This window comes from Momordica charantia (assembly GCF_013281855.1).
Source record: "Momordica charantia cultivar OHB3-1 chromosome 6 unlocalized genomic scaffold, Mcharantia_2.0 BLBB01000006.1, whole genome shotgun sequence".
In the NCBI taxonomy this organism is placed as follows: Eukaryota; Viridiplantae; Streptophyta; class Magnoliopsida; order Cucurbitales; family Cucurbitaceae; genus Momordica; species Momordica charantia.
The window spans coordinates 6,118,771-6,142,557 of NW_028275164.1; the positions used below are offsets into that span (position 1 = coordinate 6,118,771).

The 23,787-nt window shown below is 34.0% G+C and overlaps 2 protein-coding genes, 1 long non-coding RNA gene and 3 other non-coding genes across 17 annotated transcripts; 1 reads left to right on the forward strand and 5 right to left on the reverse strand.

The window, feature by feature from the left end:
• Positions 1–39: 39 nt before the first annotated feature.
• TRNAK-CUU (transfer RNA lysine (anticodon CUU)) lies at positions 40–112 on the reverse strand. The gene has a single exon. It is a non-coding gene; the product is annotated as a tRNA-Lys (tRNA).
• Positions 113–1,241: 1,129 nt separating this feature from the next.
• On the reverse strand, positions 1,242–13,927 carry LOC111014604 (uncharacterized). 12 transcript variants are annotated; one of them, XR_015791204.1, is made up of 9 exons: positions 13,594–13,927; positions 13,406–13,494; positions 13,194–13,327; positions 11,541–11,674; positions 10,573–10,629; positions 9,405–9,843; positions 8,255–8,417; positions 7,798–7,944; positions 1,242–7,188 (listed from the first exon to the last, which is right to left on the reverse strand). It is a non-coding gene; the product is annotated as an uncharacterized LOC111014604 (long non-coding RNA). The 12 variants fall into 12 exon arrangements; XR_015791207.1 differs by having other exon boundaries at positions 1,242–4,986; positions 6,711–7,944; XR_015791206.1 differs by having other exon boundaries at positions 1,242–5,015; positions 6,711–7,944.
• On the reverse strand, positions 5,358–5,430 carry TRNAK-CUU (transfer RNA lysine (anticodon CUU)). The gene has a single exon. It is a non-coding gene; the product is annotated as a tRNA-Lys (tRNA).
• TRNAK-CUU (transfer RNA lysine (anticodon CUU)) lies at positions 10,723–10,796 on the reverse strand. The gene has a single exon. It is a non-coding gene; the product is annotated as a tRNA-Lys (tRNA).
• Positions 13,928–14,123: 196 nt separating the features above from the next.
• On the forward strand, positions 14,124–14,986 carry LOC111014431 (small ribosomal subunit protein eS30z/eS30y/eS30x). Its single transcript, XM_022289153.2, has 3 exons — positions 14,124–14,281; positions 14,397–14,534; positions 14,772–14,986. Exons 1-3 carry the CDS (start codon positions 14,278–14,280, stop codon positions 14,816–14,818), a joined length of 189 nt encoding a protein of 62 aa, XP_022144845.1. The 5' UTR covers positions 14,124–14,277; the 3' UTR covers positions 14,819–14,986.
• Positions 14,987–17,222: 2,236 nt separating this feature from the next.
• On the reverse strand, positions 17,223–21,161 carry LOC111014558 (IAA-amino acid hydrolase ILR1-like 4). The gene is made up of 5 exons (XM_022289343.1): positions 20,642–21,161; positions 20,172–20,297; positions 18,828–19,142; positions 17,968–18,096; positions 17,223–17,876 (listed from the first exon to the last, which is right to left on the reverse strand). The coding sequence occupies exons 1-5, from the start codon at positions 20,999–21,001 to the stop codon at positions 17,481–17,483; spliced, it is 1,326 nt and encodes a 441-aa protein (XP_022145035.1). The 5' UTR covers positions 21,002–21,161; the 3' UTR covers positions 17,223–17,480.
• Between the last annotated feature and the right edge of the window lie 2,626 nt (positions 21,162–23,787).

Here is a 23,787-nt window from a genome sequence, read left to right on the forward strand (position 1 = left end):
TGGCCTGGTCAAATAAAAAACAATGAATGAATAAAAATTCGCCCACCGTGGGGCTCGAACCCACGACCACAAGGTTAAGAGCCTTGCGCTCTACCAACTGAGCTAGACGGGCAGATCCATAAATTATTAGAAATTAAAAATTGATAACTTGAGACTTATCAAAAAATTGTTATAAATTATAATCCTGCAGTCCGTTATGCTCAAATCCACTTATGTTAAAACCTCATAGCAATACCTATGTTTTTTTTATTAAAGTGATTCACATAAATTTTATAACATAGACGAGATACTATCAAATACCATGCTATAAACAAAATAAACTTTCAAAAATCTCCTTAATACCAAAGTTGTTTGGTTTTTATAACAGCTCTCTTCAACCATTTTGCCATTTCTTTATTTACTTTAGAACATATCACGCTAAACCACTAAACATTTTATACACAAGATAATCACTTTTAATAAAAACTTCCTTTTCATATATCATTGAAAAGTTATTTCTTGTTCCAAAATAAAAGCTATCGTAAATTACGGTGCTTGTAGTCTAATGCATCTTTGTCTAATAATATACATATTGTTATGTCATCCAAGTCTAAACCTTAAAATACCGTAAAAAATCATACGCCTACCCTAAAACTTGAACCATAAACTACTTTATACCAAACTTGATTGGTTCATGTAGGAGTTCTCCTTAACCATTATGTCCCAAAAGTTTTATTTCTTTGCATACTAGAATGCCCTCTTGCTAGTTATTTATCTTTCTTAAGGTGGTGGTTCCACATCAAACAACTTCCTTGAACGAGCTACTCTGCTCCCATTATTATTCAACTCTTTTCCACCCCAAAAAATCCATAATCGAGCCTTGCACTACTGAAGAACTTTTCCATTGAAGAAGGCTCTACGTATGTTTGTTCTTGCGAAAGAAACTAATCTCCCAACAAAATCGAATATAGAAGAAAGAAGATTTTCTGTTATATTCTAATTTTACCATAGGAACCCTTCAGCTCCCCTACTAAATTAATGAAGTAAGATCTGCCTTGCACACTGCAACTAATAACCCCCATAACAAAACAACCTTTTGCTAATAATATATTACATATATAAACCATTCAAATCTCATTCTGGATCTTTTTCTGAATTAAAAAGTTTACAACAATAACTAAAAGGAATATGAAACAATCCTAGTAATATTTACCAATGCAGCAAGGACAAGATGTTGAAGATGGCAATGGCAAGAGGAAAAAAGAAACAGAAATTTCAATTGTATATATGACATATGATATATCAGAATTCGAGGGATTGTTCATTTTATTGTGTTGACAAGTTTTGAAAAGGCAACTCATAAACACAATTTGGAAGAGCTTAGTATTTCATACCCATGAAGTTGTTGCCAAGATCGTCCCCTTTGACCTCGATACCATCAGTTATAGCAATGCAAAGAACTAAAATTTTCAATGTTTCAAAACCTGTAGGCCCGCACTTCAGCAGGCATATCTATACTTGCTTTCTCAAGGGGCTACCTGCTCCATTCACCCGGATCCTACAATATCACGGGATAAAAGCTGTTAGGTAATAAAGATGATTAAATTTAGCTGAGCAAGTTTTCTCAACTGTAAAATTTTGTTCCCAAAAACAAGGAACAAAAGCTAGGTGCTACACATTTTTCCAAAGAACAATGTTGGACTAGCAACATACCGTTATATACAATGAACCCTTATATTTTGGGGAGTGTAATTCATACCTGTGAAAATATTGGAATTGAATTCACCAACGAGTGATTCCAATTTTCCAAATAAGGTCATTGCCTATCTTATCATACATTTGCAACATATACATATACTTATTCATTAATACGAAAGAGAGTTAACATGTGTCACACTATTGTAAGACCAATATTCTACTCTACAACATGAATTAAACATATTGCACGATTATCGGGGGCATACATTCATATTCTTGTAGTCTAGGCAAAATACAACCACGCAATGTTTATAACAATGAAAAATTAAAACAGATCGGTCCTTTTCTCTCTTTATGCTAATAAATGGTAAAAAATAATATTAAGATAAGACAAACACATCTGTCCAATATTTTAGTCAAGAGCTTGGGGATTGAGAGACTCCAATCATTGATCATTTTAGTCAAGGGTATGAAAGATGCTGGGAACTTGATCGAAGGTGACTTTTAGAAGAGATTTCCCAAAAGACATGTCTCAATGGCTTTGTAAGAATAACTTCTACTAATGGAAGACAAATTATCACTAAAAAGGAAAACTGGTGCGTGTGTGCATGTGCCTCCATTTGCGTTTTGAGAAACTGGTCTAACCTATAAACAATGTCAACTTCGTTACAATGTTAGATACAGTCAATAAAACTCAATCTTGCAATATTTCAAATCCTTTTGACAAGTGACCATGCATGAATAAATAAACAACATCTTCAAACATAATGACCACAAAATTGTTCATCTCATGAGTAAATTTATTTACATAAGAATTAAAATCAGCAAAAAACTATCATTAAGAAAAATGATAGTGGAATGAGCATGCAGACCTCAAGGAAGGGGCAACGAAAGACAACCCTGAAGACGATCCTTGAAACAAATGTCTGGTGTATATTCCATATTTCAATTCAGCAATCAGATTGTCCAAAATGATAATAATTTAAAGAATTATTTGTAAAACCAATCCAAGCACCCAGCCGATCACAATATATACAAAACTCGCAAGAATTAAGGAAAATAAGGGCTTGCTTGTACAGAATAGTCGTATGGATAATAATAGTATATTGTGTAAACCAATAAGTCAAAGATGCAAGCTAGCTTCTCAAAAAAAAAAAAAAAAAAGATGCAAGCTAGAAAACTTATCAGACAAAAATATATATGAATTTTAATTCCAATGGGGCAAGTAATGAATGAACCGATATCCAACTAAGCCTGAGTAAGAAGCGACTCCATTAGTTTAGTTCTGTTCACTCCAAAACTGATCGTATTTCTTCTGACTGTCAGCAAGCAATATAATGCAGATCATACAATGCATTTGATCCAATAACATTGGTAATAAAAACACGTCACACATATCACATGCAACATTAAACACCCATGAAAATGAAAGAATGCATTTTACTTTCTAATAATTATTACAACTAGAAAGAAAATATAGCATGAGATTCCAAATAAATCCTGAAAGGACCATGAAATGTAAACACCGAGAGCTTGAACGAACAGAAAAAACTTGGAAAAAAATGCCGATATTACTAAACGAACAATCTAAGGCATAGTCAAGAAGACAACCTCGACCTCAAAAAGAGAGAGAGGAAGAAAAACATGGAAGATTTCATGCAGAGTTATGTGGAAGATCATATAGGTCAGTTCAATTGGAATAACTTCCGTATCCTAAGCATCACATCCTTCCAACTCCAAGCCAGCAAGACCAGTGGAAGTAGCTCAAGAAGCCCATGTTTACGTGTCAAATATTCCATGTAAATAAATAGACTACACAACACAGCAGTATCATATTTCATTGGAGTTGTCTTAACACATTCTATTCTGCCAGGGAGTTCTTTTGCTACTATATGTTCGGTTGGCAAATATGGTTATAGAGTAAATTGTATAATAACTTCAACTTATTACTTGATGGCCGATCTATCATCTTTAAGACATGCGTGGAACCATCACTGAAATAAAAGATTCAAGAAGAACTGCAAAAGTTAGTTTCCCTGTATTATCATCAAATAACTACATTTGTAGAGTCATCATAGATACACAAAGGGGCATTATATGATCTGTCTGTTGTACACCATTCACAGAGAGAAACGACAGAAGACAACATATACCACATTGTTTACTCAAAGGCTAGCTAGTTCGTTCTATGATATCTTATTTTATCCAAGGCAGAAATGGAAAAAGACAAAATCTACATCTTCATCTTCATCTAATCACAGCTTTTGTCCTACAGTGTGAACTTTGACCTTCAAGTTTAACAAAATCTCTATATCACTATCAAGCAACCAAAAAAGACCCTTGACTGGTGATATGTCAGTAGAAAGTATAATAGCAAAAGAAAGAAGAATAATATGTGCAACATAGATTTTCTCTCATCTCTTGACTCTTAGCATCCTAATTACATTAATAAATAATAGAAAGATTCATAAATAAATAATTGAACAGAATAAATAGAAACAATCAGTGATTCAGAGAAGTATTTCACCGTACCACCTTTAAAATCTGTATCCCTATTTGCATATAGTTCTCTCCTTCAATTGACGTGTTAGGTTAAGTCACCCACACCAGGATTGATGTTCCAACAATTGAATCTATCATGCGAAAAAACAAGATTATATAGAACCAAATAAGAAACCTGTAAAATTTTCTTCATTTGCAATTTATTCTGGCTAGTGTTTATTCTGTGTTTTAGTACTTCTTTGGGATTTGAGTGTTTATGGATTGTATCTGAACTGGAGGGGTTGGTTTGATTGGTTTCTGACATACCTTTTGTGTTACAAAGAGTTTCGGTTGATATAACCTTTCCATTCGGTATGAAGTGTCGTTTTGTGGTTATAGATTTAAGGTGAAGTCTCTGCTTCTATTTTTTAAAACAGCTGCTGCACTTTTCATAGGTTATTTGTGCTTTTCTTATACAGATCAAGAGTTGAATTTGTGGTGATTTTTTCCAAGGATTCTGATCATGTTTGACCAAAGAGATTCAAAGCTAGAGTAAGTTCATTCATAAAGGAAGAACACCAAATGGAACTAATTTTATCTCTAGATAATGTGATTTACAAATGGAAGAACACCAAATAAAGGAATCAAGAGAAACCTGAAGAGAAGTAATGCTATGTCTCTTTGAACCCAATGGAGTAGCAGATTCGGTAAGTGGTTGAAGATTGCGACTTGACACAAGTTATAACTGAAATAGTTGAGTGGCAGTGGCAGGGGCATTGATAGGACAGAAGGTTGAAGAAAGGAGAATTCATGGGCACGTTGTTCGAGCTTTTTACAACAGATTCAAAGTTACTAAGCTGTATCATAAAGGGTCATTCAATTGTTTCCGACAATTCTAAGATTTAAAATTTAAATATTTAAATATAGCAAATGAAAAAGTAAAAACTGAAGGAAATTACATAAATAGCAAAATAAAAATATGTATTTTTAATTTTAATAATTATTTTAAAAGTTTAAACAAACAGCATAACTTGATTTGGATTTAAACAAACAAGCAAGAAAAGAAAACTAACAGAAAATAAAATTCAAGAGCTTTTAAAAAGTTAAAAAAGTACTAACTAACATTATCGAGATTTTATTAGTTTTAACCACTTTGATTGTGTTTTAATTGGATAGTTAATCAAAATCTAAAATTATTTCGCCCACCGTGGGGCTCGAACCCACGACCACAAGGTTAAGAGCCTTGCGCTCTACCAACTGAGCTAGACGAGCCAATTTGAAACCGTAATTAGCTTATTTAATACAAAGACAATAAGTGATCACATTGAAAGTAAAATTCGATAACTTGTCAAGGGCTTCTTGAAAATTGTTTCCTCCACTCCGTTATGTTCCTATAAACCAGCAAGGCCTAGAAAATTTACAACTATCAAATACCATGCTATAAGCAAAACGAACTTTCCAAAATAACCTTATACCAAAGTTGATTGGTTTCTATAATATATTATACTAAACTCAAAAACACTTTATAGAACAATTAATAAATTTCTATAAAAGCTCTCTTCCACCACTATGCCTTTAGTGTATTGTTTCTTTGCCTAACATATTATTGATATGTCACCTAACTCTAAACCTGAAAACACCCTAAAGCCTTCCTAAAAAAAAAAAAAACCACTAAAATACCATTATGCTAAACCCTAAATCCTAAGGCTACCCTAAACTACTTCACACCAGAGTTGATTGGCTAATGTAAGAGTTCTCCGTAATCAATATGTCCATAAAGCTTTGTTTCTTTGCATCCTTGAATTTCCTCTTGCTAGGATTTTTTATCTTTCTTAATCCATGTAAACTTTTTTAAGGTGGTTGTTCCACTTCAAACAACTCCCTTGAACGAGCTTCTCTGCCCAACTAAAAAAAACTTCGGTTCATCTAATTCACTAAAAATTTATTCTTTGATCTTTCATCTTCAGCAATGTTGAACTTCCACAAACTCCCATTATTATTCAACTCTTTTCCACGCCCAAAAGATCCATAAGTAAACCTTGCATTTCAGAAGAAGAAACTAATCATAATGAAATCTAATATATAAGAAGATTTTCTGTTCTATTCTAATTTTATCAGAGGCACTCTTCAGCTCTCCTACTAAATTAAGTAAGATTTGCCCTGCACACTGCAACTAATAACCTCCATTGAAAACAACCTTTTATTAAATAATATATTACCATATATATAAATCATTCATACCCTACCTTTTGCTAATATTTAGCTTTCCAAATCTTTTTCTGAATAAAAAATTTTACAGTAGTAAATAAAAGGAATATGAAACAATCCTAGTTATATTTACAGATGCAGCAAGGATAAGATGTAGAAGATGGCAATGGTAAGAGAAAAAAACAGGAGTTTAAAATATATATATATATATATATGATACATGAATTGCAGAATTCGAGGGATTGTTCATTTCATTATTGACAAATTTATTTTTCAAAAAGTTGTTTTGAAAAAAGCAAGTCGTAAATACTAAATACAAATTGAAAGTGCTGAGTAATCCATACCCATGAGAAGTTGTTGCCAAGATTGCCCCCTTTGACCTCGATACCATCAGTTGTAGCCAAGATTTTGCCAAAAGCTCCTTTCTCTTTTTGGATGGTTGACGGCTTTACCTACCAATTTATCGATGCTTCTGGACTATACCCTAACCGGTCACCCCTTCAAAAAGAAGAAACTTTGCCTATGGCTTCATTTTGTTCGGCATTTCTTTGGACAATTTGGTTGGAAAGAAATCTAAGAATCTCTCAAGATAAGGAGCCTCCCCCACATCTCTTATTCGATTCTATAGTTTTTTGGTGATATCTTGGTGTAAATGCTCCCCTCTATTTCATCACTATAGTTACGCCTCTCTCTTATCTGATTGGAGAGCTTTTTTGTAGCTTTTGTTATCATATTTCATATATCAATGAAATAGTTTCTTGTTAAAAAAAAAAGGTTGTAGCGGTACTACCAATCCATCAGTTGTAGCAAAAAAAGACAACCCTGAAGACCATAGTAAATGACATATGTCATATGAGCTAGAATTAGATATCGATCTTTGAAACAAATGTCTGATGTATATTCCATATTTCAATTAGCAATCAGATTGTCTCAAATTATTATAATTTAAAGAATTATTTGTAAAACCAATCCAAGCACCAAAGCCAATCAATATATACCATAACTTGCAAGAATTAAGGAAAATGAGGGCTTGCTCGTACAAATAGTAATATGGAAAATAATAACAAAAAATTGTGAAAACCAATAATTAAAAACTGCAAGCTAGAAAAATTACCAGATTCTAAAATATATATGAATTTTAGTTCACAAGTCATGAATGAACTGATGGCCAACTAAGCCCGAGTAAGAAGTGACTCCATTAGTTATTTTCACTCCAAAGGGAATTGATTGTCTCTCTTCTTGCGAGCAAGCAATATAATACAAATCACACATGCATTTGATCCAACAAAATTGGTAATAAAAAAATGTCACATATTCACACATGCAACAATAAACACCCATGAAGTAATGCATTTTACTTTCTAATTATTATAATTAGATAGAAATATAGCATAAGATTCCAAATAAATTAAGAGTGAGGAAGATGATAACCTATAGGAAAATTAAGGCAACAATGCTGCGAAAACTTGAGCTATATATCTTCCCTAGTCAAACCTGAACACCACAATGTGCCAAATGTCTGCAGTTATATTATTGTCATGAGAATCTAATTTGAACTCCAGCATTCTACCATCAATCCTGAAAGGACCAAGAAATGTAAACACCAAGAGCTTGAACGAACAGGAAAAACTTGGAAAAAAATGCAGATATTACTAAACGAACAATCTAAGTAATATTCCAGAAGACAACCTCGACCTCAAAAAGGAGAGAAAGAAAAACATGTAAGATATCATGCAAACTTGCAAAATTATGTGGAAGATAGAGGTATCGGTATAGGTATAGGCCACTTCAATTGGTATAACTTCTGTATCCTAAGCATCATATCCTTTCAACTGCAAGCCAGCAAGACCAGTGGCAGTAGCTCAAGAAAAAGCAATGTATTACATACCCGTGAAGTTGTTGCCAAAGGTCGCCCTCTTCTACCTTGGTACTGCCAATTATGGTGATGCTGCCAATCCCTCAAAGAACTAGACTTTTTAATGTCTAAGAAGTTGTAGGCCTGAAGTTAAGCAGGCATATACTCGCTGCTTCAAGCCCCATCACCCCGTATCCTACAATATCACAGAATAAAGCTTTTACATTTTAGAACTTAAAAGTAATAGAAATCATTAAATTTAGTTGAGCAACTTCTATAAATGATAAATTTCTGTTCGGAAAAACATGGAACAATTGCTAGAAGTTACCATTTCTCCAAAGAACAAGTTTGACACGCAACACACTGTTACATACAATATAACCCCCCTTATATTTCGGGAAGTGTACTTTCTACTGTGGAAATATTGGCATTGAATTCACCACCTCCAACCAACGAGTGGTTCCAATTTCCAAATAACAATATTGCCTATCTTACCATATATGCAATTTATCTTTTTCTCTAACGTGAAAAAGAGGTTAGCATTAAAAAAGTTGAGGGTTGTAAGACCAGGACTGTATAATCACATCATATGACCATGATTCAACATATTACACAATTATGAATTTAACATATTGCATGATTATCGGGAGACATTCATATTTTTGTAGTCTAGGCTAAGAAATAAAACCAAGCAAAATTTACGACAAGGAAAAATTAGACGAGATCACTAAGTGGTCCTTTTCTCTCTTTGTACAAAATAATAAGAAGATAAAATAAATAAAATAATTTCTTTTAAAATTTCTATTTATGTAAAATCCACGCCATTCGGTTTACATTATGGCTTGAAGGGCTAGGGATTTTATCAAAAGAGAAAATCCGGTCATTAATCTCTCAGTTATGTGCATGAAAGATGCTGGGAAGTTGATCGCGTTTGGAGGAAATTTCAACTTCTAGGTAGCGAGAGGATGTCTATTAGAGGAGATTTCCAATCGTCAACAAGGGAAAGAGAGAAACCATGAGAAAATGTAGAAATATAATGACACTACAGAAGTGGATGTCAATCTTTGAAGCAATTGTCTGAAATATACTTCATTCTTAAATTTGGCAATCGGATTGCTCCAAACGATCTCGTTGACTATAATATTATGAGGATAAACTGTGAAAACCAATTGATAATATATACCGATGATAAGCCGGCTAGGGTTTCGACGAGGTTACGGCGACCAACGGGGGCCAATAACCCCCCAATGACCGAGCACTTCCATTGACGCTTCGGCTTTCAGTTTCTCATTGCTGCCAACAGCCAAACAGGGTACTGTTGAAGTAGCGAAGGCGACTGATGAGAAGATCATGCTCAGACCGAGACTACTGCGAATGCTAGGAAGAAGACGATGAGATGGAGAAACAATTTCGGAAGAAGATGAGATGGAGAAACAATTTTGGAGGATGAAACGAACAGAGAACTGAAATTAAATCGAAATAGATAGAACAGAGAACACCTGAGAGGAGTCTGTTAGTTAAATAGGGAACTTCTGCTTTTAATTTACGCGATGCCAGCCTGTCAAATTTGACCTGGTCAAACCAAAAAGTGACAGCTCGGCGCCAGCCTGTCCAAATTTGACCTGGTCAAATAACAAAAATGACAGCAAAATACCCGCAGTAATTGGCACTTGATTTTGACAGGTCAAGACTTCAAATTCTACTGCCCTAAAAAAACAAATTACATGCCAGTAAGGGGAAAAAAAAAAAAAGAGAAAAAAAATATCAAAAAGGATAGATATATAATTAGGCTCTCTCTCTCTCTCTCTCTGAGTAATTTAGCCCTTAATTTTGTTAAAATTCTTAGATTTTATCCTCAATGTGTAAAAATTATCAACTAAATTCTTCCGTAGAACGCTGTGTAAATTAAATGAAATCTATCTTCCTTCTAATTATGTAGATAAAAAGGGAAGAATATAGTGCTATTTGACCTGTCCCTTGCATCCAATAACCTGAATCTGGTACTAAATGTAACCTCAAATTTTCAAAAGCATAGCTTTACTGGCATTCACTAATCAGTGTGTAGATGATATTATTCCAAGAAGAAAAATTATGGAGATGATATTAAGTTCATACTCTAAAATTTATTCTCTTTCAATTGTGTCCATGGTACCGATTCTGCAATATCAAATAAATAAAAGAGTGCTGACTTTTTATTTTTAAACTAGTAGGCGAATTTAACACTAATTTTGGCTTAAAAAAAAACAGTTGCACAAACCTAATTGTCTTCAGTTATATGAGTCGATATTAACAATGTTTACATATAACTGATATGAACATGACATCCATTCAAAATTAAGTAGAGGATTTACCAATTCACATTTTGCAAGTTGTGAATGCTGTCTACTTCAATCTTGAACAATCCAGTACTAGAAACAAATAAATGAAATTAGAACAATATGCACTTTAACAAATTTAAAAAGATCTAAAAAAATAAAAGCAAATTATAATTTATCTTTTCTCGCCCACCGTGGGGCTCGAACCCACGACCACAAGGTTAAGAGCCTTTGCGCTCTACCAACTGAGCTAGACGGGCATATGTACTTTACGGTTTAGCTTTTTCAAATAAATAAAGTCATCACATCCAATATATAATTTAAATCTTGTTCTTCAACTTCTTATAAATTCTCTAACATATAATTATAATCATCAACTCAAGCAAAATGTTACAAATCAACTTGATCAACATAAACTTTATAACGTGAATTGGATTAAAAAAATTCTACGACTGCCAAACGGCAAACACTATGCTACAGGCAAAATAAAGTTTCCAAATCATCAAACATCTTCCTAGAAGCAGCATGATCAGTATACTTGAAAATCAGAATAGTCGCAGTCTGAAACAGAATTATGAAAAGTGTTGGAGATAAAAGTATTATGAAAATAAACAGTATTATGCACACAAGCAAAATCATTAAACTCAGTCCTTATCGTCCACCAAATTACAGAGAAATGCTAAAGCGTTGGGGCAATTCAAGTAAACTGATAATAACACAACGATATTAGAGATGTGAGATAACAAAAATCATAAGAAATAATGATGAAGTTTCACTTGATGGAAGTTATAAAAATCCTGATTCAACAAATCTAACTTTGCTTTTTTCCTTTCTAACCTCATATTTATAACTATTCAGCAAATCTATCAACAAAATGTCAATTCTTCCCCATGTAACTAAATAAAATAACCGCAGCAGGATGGAGCATGCAAGAATTAATGTAAGCATTTAAAATCCTCTTCATGTGCTTCACCATATATGTATCTCAGTATATCGAGTATTACCTATTGACCAATGGCTTTGCAAGATTCTTTATCTGATCCAACGCAAAACATTGGCAATACATCTCAATTGTTGGAGCGCTGAATTGAACTATACGATAAAGAAGCCCGTGGTCCGCTGCAGAATACCTTGACCCCTGTGGTTCATATCTATAGGTTCAATACAAAATAATTGATGCAACATCATTCTGCTTAATAAAAAACAACATATCAAATTGATAGTGATGAAATAAAAATGATGCACCCTATTGTTAGTTTTCCCCATTTTGGTAAAATCGACCAAAAGTACACTTAACATACAAATGAAAAAATAGGTTAAGTAATTAACCACATAAAACAGGTCAGGGCTGTGAACATGTTGTCCCAGGAAAAGTACTGCACCTTATCAGAAAAATAAACATAGTACATCAATTAAATACAAGACAGCAGTGAGTATACTTGTGGTTCATATAAAAACAATAACAACCGTGGGCAGTCTTGAAGAAGAATAGAAGTTTAAGATGGAAGAGAGAGGTTATTGTTTTAATATTCAAATGAAAAATAGAAGTTCTAGAAGTAATATTCAAATGAAAAGAGAAAAACAAGCCCATCCATTATTTCAGGATAGAAGTTTTCGGGTGCAAATCCTCTAATCCTCAAACTCAAATCAGCATCTCAGTGGTGCGTACATGTATTAAAAAAACAAAATACATTCGCAGAACATAAAAACTTAGAAAAGTCAAAATAGAGAAATGAGTTTCATCATTATTTGGTAAAAAATAGGGATAAACAAATTCTCCATAATCATACTCTGGTACAAATGGAAGCTTCTTTTCTTACTGTGAAAAAAATAATTATCTGTAATTACTATTTAACCATTAAACAAAAACATGGAAATGCACCTCTCGTGAAGTGATAAACAAAGTGTGACATATCTATCAACCTCAAATACACACCCGAGGAAAATGCTTGGCCCAGGACTACTTTCAACATCGGGCCAGTTTAAAAAAATCCATGGGATTCTTTTCCTGAAACATATGTCATATTTTTTCTTAAATAAAACACACCTCACAAGATAAAGGGCTGTTACATAAATATATATAATGCAGATGAAATTTGCAAGCAGTTCCCAATTTCTCTCGTCAATATTGGCACACATTGCAATTTACTGTCACAGTTAAATAGCATTTGCCACAAGGAATTAGTAGCCCATGAAGTAAAGACAAAACCTACATGATCTGAAAAGAAGTAATGAGTTAACAAGTATTCTGTATTCATGGAGAACTTCTAACTGCAACGATGGTCTGAAAACATCTATGAATTGGAATTCTACATTCATTTCCTACTTCCCAGGGATGTGTGACAATAGGATTGTCGAAGAAGGATTTATTAATGAGAGAACTACTAACAACAATGATAGTCGAGAAACATCTAAATAGGTCTTTAAATTTATTTTTATTCCTGTCTCTGTTATCTCATAATTGATATTTACTACATAATGAACGATTAATAGATTAATTGTAAAATTAATAAGCTGCCTGCCTCTAGTGGTTCATCTCTTCTCTACTAACATCAATTTGTGCTCCCTATTATTGACAGGGTAGTAAGGAAGTAACTTTTATATTAAAAAGGAAGGGAAAAAATAACACACAAATAGGAGGAGTAATAATTTTGGACCTCTATCACGCGATCCTGGTCATGGCAACCACATGCAGTTGCAGTGCAATACTTGACACTTCACTCCTTTGTTGAACCTAAGGATAAAGCTCGGCCAAGTCACTCGCAAGTCGCAAACACAAATCATTCATAAGCTGAAAGCAACCAGACATAATAAGCCGCGGATTTGTTAATAAACATACGGGGCTTAGTCCGCAAGAATGGACGCTTACCAATTCGGCGAAAGAAACCAAGTAAATGAGCGTTTCTCCTCTTTCGCCACGCATTGCCATTACGAATTGTACCATCCAAATACTCGCCTCTTCAAAGGAGAACATAAAACTTCATCCACATAAAGTATAAAAAATAATTGCAGAGCTATGCATAGAACTGTGATTTGAAAAGAGAAAGATATATATACCGATGACGAGCCGGCTAGGGTTTCGACGGAGACACGGCGATCAACGGGGCCAATGACTCCCAAAAGACCGAGCACTCCCATTGACGCTTCGGATTTGAGTTTCTCATTGCCGCCAACTGCGAAGGCCATTTATAAGAAGATCGCGCTCAGACTGACACTGAAACTGATAGGAAGAAGATGATGAGACGGAGAAACAATTTCTGAAGAAGATGTTGAGACGGAGAAACAATTTCTAAAGAAGATGATGAGATGGAGAAACAATTTTGGAGTTCATGGTCAAACCAACGAGTCATGAAGATGACGAAAAGAGAAACTACACTCCAAACAGAATATCGCTATAGTTCTAACAGTCAATGAGGAGTCCGGTGTACTTAAATAGGGAAGTTCTGCTTTCAATTTACATGATGCCAGCCTGTTACGTTTGACCCGGTCAAAGAAAAAATGACAGTGCCAGCTGTCAAAAAATGACAGCCCAACATTAGTCCGATTTATTGGGCCCAATTGGTTAGAAAGGCCCAAAGCCCATATTTAATTGGGCTCTCACCTAGCCCGTATTCTAAAACCTGTCTATATAAATCTCCTCGGAAACCCTAATTTGTTTGCGACCTTCGATCTCCATCCAAGTGCCTTGTTTAGTCGGACGTTAATCACAGCACCGGAGAGTACCGAAGCAAGCAATCTGCCATGGGTGAGCAAAACCCTAAATCTTGAGTTCGCGACCTTCGATCTCTTATAGTGCATTTAGTTTTTTTCGATGAGTCTCTGTTCTTTCGTCTTTCTGAATTTGCTTTTTGTGTTTCCAGGGAAGGTTCACGGATCTCTGGCTCGTGCCGGGAAGGTTAGAGGTCAAACTCCGAAAGTAGCAAAGCAAGACAAGAAGAAGAAGCCCCGTGGACGCGCGCACAAGCGTATGCAATACAACCGCAGATTCGTCACTGCTGGTAACTATAGTCATTAACTTCATCTAGTTTTTCGATACACTTGCGGTTTAAAATTGATGCTTTAGGTTTTTTTTAGCATTGCATTCAACTACTACCTTTTCAATTTTGGTAATTGTTTTATTTGTCAAATTACATGTATCTATGTTGATGATATTTTTTTTACGAAATTAAGATTTGCGAACGAGAATTTGAGAGTGTCATTCTAACGGGCGATTTTTATTTGTTTGATCGTTGCAGTGGTCGGATTTGGAAAGAAGAGGGGACCCAACTCCTCCGAGAAGTAAGCAAACGGCAAATTCAATGGGAGCTTGTGCCGTAGAGGCATAGTTTTGTGCGTTATTAAGCTTTTCTCTTATTTCTCATAGATGTTTCAGTTTATTTAAGGTTTTGACCGTGTAAAAGATAATGGTTTTGGCAGTATATTAGAAGTAATGTGATTCTGTTCTGAATTATTCTTTTGGTTTCGCTTTTTATTCTTGATTTTTCGTATTGTGTTTTTGCTGGTTTTGAAGCTCTATGCTGTTGCACACCTAGAACGTAGAATTGAAGTTCGTTTCAAAAGTTCTCAATGTCTTTTTTACATCTTTATTTCGAGTTATGTCTAGTGATACGGAAATGATAGCGATGTGGGAAGAAGACCAATTGGAGGATCATATAATACTACAGAAGAGGAAATGATTTGGGTCGGTAAATTGTGAAGTACTCATGATGAAGCTACAAGTAGAGGCTTAATTTGCAGAAGTTTGGCACTAGTGCATTGTTATATTTGCAACTGGTCTTAGCTAACCAGATGTGAAGCGGGTGTGGGGGGCTCTAAAGGAGTTGGTGCTTTAACAAATGAATTTTCCTGATAAAATAATAATTAACAAATGAATTTTCCTGATAAAATAATAAGGACTTTCTCAATGAAGTTAATCTGGGTTAGTTTTTCTCTGAAAAAGATATCTTTTACCAATTATTGTGTCTAAAATGCTGCTCATAAAGCATGAAACTGCATTCATAATCATAAGAAAGTCTAATTTCTGACTCCCATGATTTGTTCCTAATTTCTAACTCTCGTAATTTATGAAGCCCTTGTATTTAAATTGACAATTGCATTTATTCAAAATGTTGCCTCATTGTATGTTTAATTACAAATACACCTTATAATTCAATATATTTGTTAAATAGGCTTAGATAATTCAATATATTTGTTAAATAAGTAGGCTTAGATATTAGTTAGCCGACTTTTAAGCTCTATAGATTTAATCTCTCCTTAGCTTATGTGGTAAGTTTTCATGCATTTGAATAATATTTTGGTGCATTCTTTAAAAGGCTGGAGAAGAGGTGAGGTAGTAGTTTGTACTAAATGCAGTTCAAGGTTTCATTTGAAAATTTTCATTAATTTGCACTTCTTCTTTAGAAATTTCCATACCTTTTACACTTTCACTTCAGTGAAGCCTTACCAATGATAGTGAGCTGCGGCATCATATCTGATCTTCTCATAATTATACAGGTAAAAGAGCAGTTTTAACGATGATCCTGATTACAATAAGGTTCTGATTTTGGCAGGATGGTATACATATGAAATATTTCCAAGGAAAGGTAAACCAGAAAACTAGTAACCTATTCAATTCATGAAAAATTATAAAGTATAAAAATGATGTTTGCAGCAGTCGTTTTTGGCCTTGCAATGATTTATGATTGTTCTAGTTTTAATTAAAGTTGAACACACTTTTTTCTTAAGTACTTTTAATAGAAAATTGACTGATAGAAGTGCCTTCTTCTATTTTCATATTTTTATCATCAAACTACTTTTGATTATAAAAAATTTAACAATTATCTTCTAATTAGTTGAAAATACTCTTTAAATTTTTAATTTAAATATATATGACTTTTTAACACCGCCTCCATAAGCTTTTTAAAATCCGAACCAAACAAAGAGGTCTTCAAATTTAAAGAGGTATCCCTGAATTTCAGAAGCTCAAAGTTCAAGGGAAAAGAAATAAGGTTTTTGGAACAAAGAGGCCTTTTCTCCTATTCAATTTCAGAAACTGATTTCAGAAACTGGAGAACAGTGATAAGCTGAAGTCAGGTGACAACAAGTTTGACCTTTATCCACTTGGACGTAAGAGATTTAAGTATAATTTGATTTTCTAAAATCATTATCCAAGCGATATCTTGAAAATCAATTTAAAAAGTGATTTTAAACTTTCCTTAAAATCAATTTTTTTAATTTACCAAACATGATCAATTGAAAGGAAAGTAATTTTGACAATGACAAAAACGTATCAAAATCAGTCCAAACACAAAAGAATTTATTTGGCCCGAGGGTGCTGAGAATTTCTTTTTGGGAGGCATAGTAATTTTTTGTTCAAGGTTGTTAGTCTTGTTAATAAGGAAGACGTCAAAACATGGTCCCTATGGTTTTACAGGAGTCTTTTTGACTTGTATTGTTAACGTAAGCCCCAACCGGAACCTTCAACAGCCTGATTTCGAAGAAGTCCAATGCTTGGTTCATGACTTTCATAGCCAAAGATATCACCAAGAGTTAAAAAGGTAATCTCTTCAACTATTTCTTAAGGGTCTTCATTGAAGGAAAGACATCGTTAATACTATTTGATTGCGGATGAGACACTTGACATGGTTGAGTGGTCGTTTCTTGACAAGGTTCTAAGCAAGAATTGCTTTAACAGATGATGGAGGAGATGAAATAAGGGGTATGTCTTATGCCAAATAGTCAAATTACAACATTTTCACATATGCTTCAGTCACACCTGTCAACATATCAAATGGCGTATTGCTAAAATTACATCTGGGAAACTTTTAACACATTCCCAGATATGATTATGAGGGTGGCTGATACACTTGTACAGAAGTATATAGAACAAGTTGAGATGATAATCACATAAAAGAGTGGCTTCAAATAGAGCCATTGCTTGGATGACCCTATGAGGCTACAGATCTTTAAAGCTCATCATGAGAGTTTCCTTTAATTAAAGTAGATTTGGGCAGAAGGTACCTTGTGGCAATTGAAGCATGCAATGCTGCACCGTAAGGAAGCACGTCTTCGTTTACGATATAATAAGGTGAATGTCCTGATTCGAACATCCCAAGAGTTTCATTCTTCATCCCAACAAAGAAGAAGAATCCTGGTATAACTTCTCCATAAAATGCAAAGTCTTCTGTTCCCATTATAGGTTGCATATCAAGAATGTTCTTGGTACCGAGCATGTCTCCAGCGACCGAATGAAAATGCTTGTAAAGATCTGGGTCATTTAGTGTAACTGGAAAGAAAGGCTTCTCTTCATTGAACTGGACAGTGGCATTGCACCTCTGAACGTTGGCTTGTCGTGTGATAACCTGGCATGTTTTTCCAAGAAGAAAGTATTTATGGAACTATTTTTGGAAATGAATTTTGACTTGAAGAAGCAGCATATTTCTAGAAATCTACCTCTACAATTCTCTGTTTAAGTTGGATGAAGCTTTCGTCTGAAAATGCCCTGAAAGTACCGCCAATTGTAACAGAATCTGGAATGACATTGAATGCCCCACCGCCCTGAAATTTTGCCACTGTGACGACCTGCAAGATTTTGCTTCCATGTTTGTGAAATGCTACCATTGACATAACTAAGGTGCTGCCCCCTTCTCATAATTATATAGACAAGAGTGTTTAATTTTAACCAAAATAGAAAAGTGAACAATCACAGTAGTTCTTTGTCAAACTAGAAATCAGGAAAAAAAAAGCAAAAATGGGATGATTTTTGAATTTTTTTTTTCAGTAAAACGCTTCTTTTATAAGCACCTTGATTGATTTTTAAGTATTTTCAGAATTTCTAGAATCACTTTTGATTATTTAACCAAACATTATAAAAAATTTAAAAAGTGATATTAATTGGTTAAAAGTAGTTTTTACCACTTTCAAAATCATGAACTCTTAATCCATTTTCTGAAATCTCAGTGTGTCCTGAGTCTTGAAAACTCCCATCACGCAAAGCTACTGGAAGAAGAATTAGATATTTATATGAAACCCCAAAATGAATCACAAAAAACAAACTTAAATCTCATTAAATGTGATGAAAGTTGAATCCCCAGAATTTCGAACTGATGCAAATACTAAACCTTGCGACAAATTAAGGAATTAAGCTTTGAAAAAGACAGTACTTGAGATTTTCCATTGGACTCCACACCTAAAATTGGCATTGGAAGAGTTTAAAGAAATCAACTATAATTTCCCCCCCAATGTAAATGATGTTTTCTCAACAGTTGCAGTGACTATAAGCCTGAGGAGAAATCTTTAGAGAGATATAGAACCTGTGAATCCAAAGGATCAGCTTCGCGCGAGATGAGATGTTGCAAACTGATAATTATGTTGGAAGCTGCTAAAATTGGGTCAATTGTGTGCTGGGGTAGAGCAGCATGACCTCCCTTACCGCTAATAACTGCCTCAAAGAAACCACTTGCAGCCAGAATAGGGCCGGGCTTGGAAGCCACCCTACCAATAGGACACTTGCCAGTTAAATGCAATCCAAAGATGGCCTCAACATTATCCAGTACTCCAGACTCTAACATTTTCTTTGCTCCCCCACCTCCTTCCTCAGCTGGTTGAAAAACAAGAACTACTGTTCCCTGTTAAAATCAGGACTCTCAGCAGCATAAATTTAGCATAGCAGTATGAACAATATCTGGCCTGTCACAAGCATCAATATAAATCTTGTTTTGGTAAAGAAAAGGCCTCTATATTCTATTTGTTCACCTTATAGAACTCAATGACAAAGCAGTACAACCTATAGAACAGATTTTGTTCAAGTAAGCTCGTCTATCTGTTCACCTTATATAAAGAAAAAAGTGTCTATGTTGGCAATGAATTAGTCTTTGTGCTTAATAAACAGTGTTTAATAAACACTAACACTGATTCAATTGAGCAAAGCAACTGAATGAGGTGGGGTCAGATTTGTCTTTGCCTTATTCTCTGACTTGAGGGAATTAATGCAAATTTGGGAGTCCCCAGAGGAGAAAAAAAGCCTATAAAGCTCTATATTTGAATGGATCGAGTTTCCTGTGGCAGGGTACTCGCCAGCCCTTTCTAGTATCTTAGTGATACAAACTTAGAAGAGATAAGGAACCCATAAGGGGCAGTGTTAGGTAATGTATTCTTATCCTGCAATTAAAATAAAGCCATAAAGGACAAATTCTTCAACGTCCCCATATGAATCTAGGATTACCAATCCTGTTTGGGGTGAGACCTGGTTTACATAAAGAAAGTTAGCATCGTTATATGGAAATGCAGTTGACCATGCCTCTTAATATTTAATAATGTACTTGTTCAATTCAACTAGGACTAATGTTTTTGTCAATTATTTAGTTCCTAAAGACTCACGACTCGTGTACTAATAATGATGGGTAGAAATATGCCACAATTAGAAAGAATTGAACAATATAGGAATTTCGAAACAAGAAGAATAATACGTATATGAAAACTCTACAAACTCCTATGTTAGAATGAGAAAGCAATCTAAAATGTAATCTCCATGGCACTATTCAACCCATTTAACTTGGAAGATGATAAACCACTATGTAAATTTTCCATCGACAGCAAAATCACACGGTAAAAAGGCAAATTGTGATGCCAACCACCCAAGTTCCAAGTGGAAGTACCTGTATTAGGCGGCGGTGTTCTTGAAGTATCTTTGCAGCCCCAAGAAGCATGGCAACGTGAGCATCATGCCCGCATGCGTGCATCTTTCCAGGAACTTTGCTTTTGTGTTCCCATTCTACGCCCTCCTATAACCACCAAAACCCCCCATTATATTTTGAGAATTGTCCTCCCAAAGTTTCATAGCATGCCAGTTAGATATGATCAATGTACAACAATGGGCGAAATCCAGTGGCAAGTACATCGGTTGAAGAAATCCTACAAGTTTCAAAATCCTCCATATAATTATATAATTTCGGCCCAAAACTCATCTTCTTGATCGAGGTCATGTGATCATCAGTGCGTGTCCGGTCTACTCTACAACATTGAAATCCCAATGGCTACTAGGCGAGTTCATAAGCAATTTCATAATTACATTAAACCAAAATAAACAGGAAGGATGGGATTAAAATTTTCTGGCTATGAAGCATACCTGCAGGGCCAGAGCGTCCATATCTGCCCGAATTGCAACAAAAGGTGGGTTTCCAGTCCCTATGAAACCAACTACGCCGGTAATTGCAACTGGATATTTATAAGAAATGTCTAAACGATCGAGCTCCGCTCTGATAAGCTTACTGGTCTCGAATTCCTCGAAACCCAGTTCAGGGTTCTCGTGTATTTGCCGTCTGATATCAACCATCCAATTAAAAACCTCGGGATTTTTAGCATATTGAAGGAAATTCAAAGGGATTTGAGACAGCTCTTCAGGACTCGGAGAAGAACTCGAAGGGATTAGCAATGGCAGAAGCGCATTGAAAATGAAAATCAAATTCGACCATCTGCGTGGACGCATTGATTTCGCAGTAATTTGGTAGGAGAAAGGATTTGAAACTATGGAAATTAAGATTTAATAATGAAGTTGAGTAGTTGTAGAACTGAAGTCGAGTGATCAAGAGCTGGAGGGGCGGAAAAACAGAGCAGAACCAAATTCTCCTCTCACCTCTCGGCACGTGCCAGTGCAGAAGCAGAAGGAAGATAAGGTGAATTTGTTTTTCTTTTTTTTTTAAAGGACAAGTTAATTACCTATTAATTATTTATCATTGAAAGTTGGTAAAATAACTTTAAATATTGTATTTATTTATTACTATTATTATTATTATTTTGAGTATGGAAAATAGTTATCAATTTATTTTCATTGCATAGTTATTTCATTTAGGAAAATTATAACGTTTTTTTTTTGTCTAGGTCTGGAAATTATAACTTTCATCGTTGTAATTTTATAGTGTCGACAGTATACTATATACATCATAAATTTCCTAATTTAATTTCAATTAAAAAATACATTTAGTGGCTGAGTGGTTTTCAAACTTCCCCACTTGGTTGGTTACCTTAGTTCAGTTGGTTGTATATTACTATCTTCCAACAAAAAAAAAAAAAAAGAACAGCAATGATGAATTATGCAGTAATTTATATAAAAGTTGATATCAAGAATTAAAGTATTTAATTTACAATTTAAAATAAATGAGATATTCAAAAAACAAAATAATTCTTGATATTTAAAATAATGGTTTTATTAATGGTTGAGAGACGGGGATTAATAAATTGACAAAATATTAGAGTGTTTCTAAACCAATAGGTATATTATTTCCCTCAAAAAATATATAAATATATAGGCATAATATTAAAATTTGAAACTTGTGGTGAATACAGGCGTGAAACACAATAATGAAAATCGAAACCGATTTAATATTTTGATTTGATATATTTAATCAATTGGCTTTTCTATATAATTCTTAAAAATGTACTTTTTTCTATTATTTGATTTTCAAATAATTATTTTACCTAGAACTGAAATAGTATAGTATTTTTAAGAAATAATTTTATTAGCTTCAAAACATTTACAGCTACTCACTTATTTGACAATTAAGAAATAAAAATGTAAAAAAATTAATAAAAAATAATAAAAGCTTTTTAAAATAATAATAATGAAGCATCGATATTTTAATTATGACGACACACGCCACTTAAATAATTCAATAAATTACTTGAGTTACACATAGGCATACAGGAAGTCGATATCAGAAAATTTCTTATGGTTAACATGCTTGAAGATTGGAAACTTATCTCCGTCAATCACGATAGTTTCGCATAATTGTACAAACAAAAAATGGTAACATTCTAACATAAATATTACCACTCCTAAACTCAATTAAAGCTAGGGTCTGCAAGAGAAGAGAGTTTGTTATAATCTGAGCTATTCGCCCTCGAGCCAAGCAATTTAAGAATTCAATGTACATAATATTTGGTAAAAGCATTATTGATTAAAAAAATTTCAGGCAGGTAACTAAAGCAAAAATTATCAACCCATAGCAAGCAATTCAAATAAGAAAAAACTTCCATGTTAAACTAAGAACCACAAATTGCAAAATAAACAAAATAGCAATACTAAATTCTAAAACATACTAAAATAATGACCATAAAATGCCAACAAAGCTCAACGTTAATTGACATATATCTCAAATCAAGAGATTGTGAGTTCGATCCACCACTCTCATAGGTACATTGTACTAAAATAAATAAATAAATAATCATAAAAAATTATCACCAATAAAATAAGAAAGAGAACCTGAGCGAGAACCTGAGCCCAAATGAAGCCGCAGAATGCAAGCTAGTATAGAAGTCATTTTCGTCCAAGTGACCGATGTTATTGAATTGAGTTGGGTTGCTCTATGACTGAATTTACGTACCACATCATAGTATGAAAATTTTTACAGTTCAAAGGCAAATGGAAGAAAATAACAACAAATGTTTTTCCTCCATCTGTATTTTGGCTTCAACTACCTACATAAAAAAATCTAAAGAAAACCATGCTTTGATAAGGAAATATAGTGCATTAAGATAACGTCATGAAGTCATGAAGAATTTATATAGTGTGAGAGACGTCATCAGTTATACGTGGGAGACAACATAATATCACATAGTCACCGGATCATTTTCTCGTATTTCTAGAATTTGTGTATGGCAAAACAATCAAAATTTCCTTAATAATTTAAAGCATTAGATCAAAGACAACATGCACAAATAGTAAATTCAAGCCTGTTAAATTATAGTTTATTTTATTTTAAAGGTTTCCTATTTTATTTAGGTTGGTTTTATTGTCCTAAGTATTTCCTTATTAATAGGTAAGTATTTCCTTATCCTAATAGACAAGAATTTCTTTTTAGTTTCTTTTTTGTGACTGCTATTTATATAGCCTTGTATCAATCATTTGGAGTAATTAAGGAAGAATTATTTTCTTTTCTTATTATTAACACCTGTAATGGTGTAGTAGTAGAAGGGTTAGATGGTCCTGGTAAGGTGTCTAAGGGTGGTGGTAAAGGATTTGATATAGGAAATGTGAGGTTGGGAATTGGCAAATCCTTATCTTCCAATAATAGTTCCTCCCCCTGAAGATAAGATGAGGTAAAGAAGCTGGTGTCTTCATAAAAGGTAACATCAACAGAGATGAAGAATCTTTTTGAAGGAGGATGATAGCATTTATATCCCTTTTGAGTGTTCGAGTATCTGACAAAAATACACTTGAGTGCTCGTGGATCAAGTTTACCTCGCTGATGACTGTGAACATGAACAAAGGCTACA

Coding starts and splice junctions, on each gene's coding strand:
- LOC111014431 (XM_022289153.2), top strand. Junction 14,535..14,771: donor CCGCAGATTCGTCACTGCTG/GTAACTATAGTC, acceptor TGATCGTTGCAG/TGGTCGGATTTGGAAAGAAG.
- LOC111014558 (XM_022289343.1), bottom strand. CDS start 21,001: ATGCGTCCACGCAGATGGTCGAATTTGATTTTCATTTTCAATGCGCTT. Junction 18,097..18,827: donor CTGATCCTTTGGATTCACAG/GTTCTATATCTC, acceptor AAAATCTTGCAG/GTCGTCACAGTGGCAAAATT. Junction 17,877..17,967: donor TTAAACAGAGAATTGTAGAG/GTAGATTTCTAG, acceptor AAAACATGCCAG/GTTATCACACGACAAGCCAA.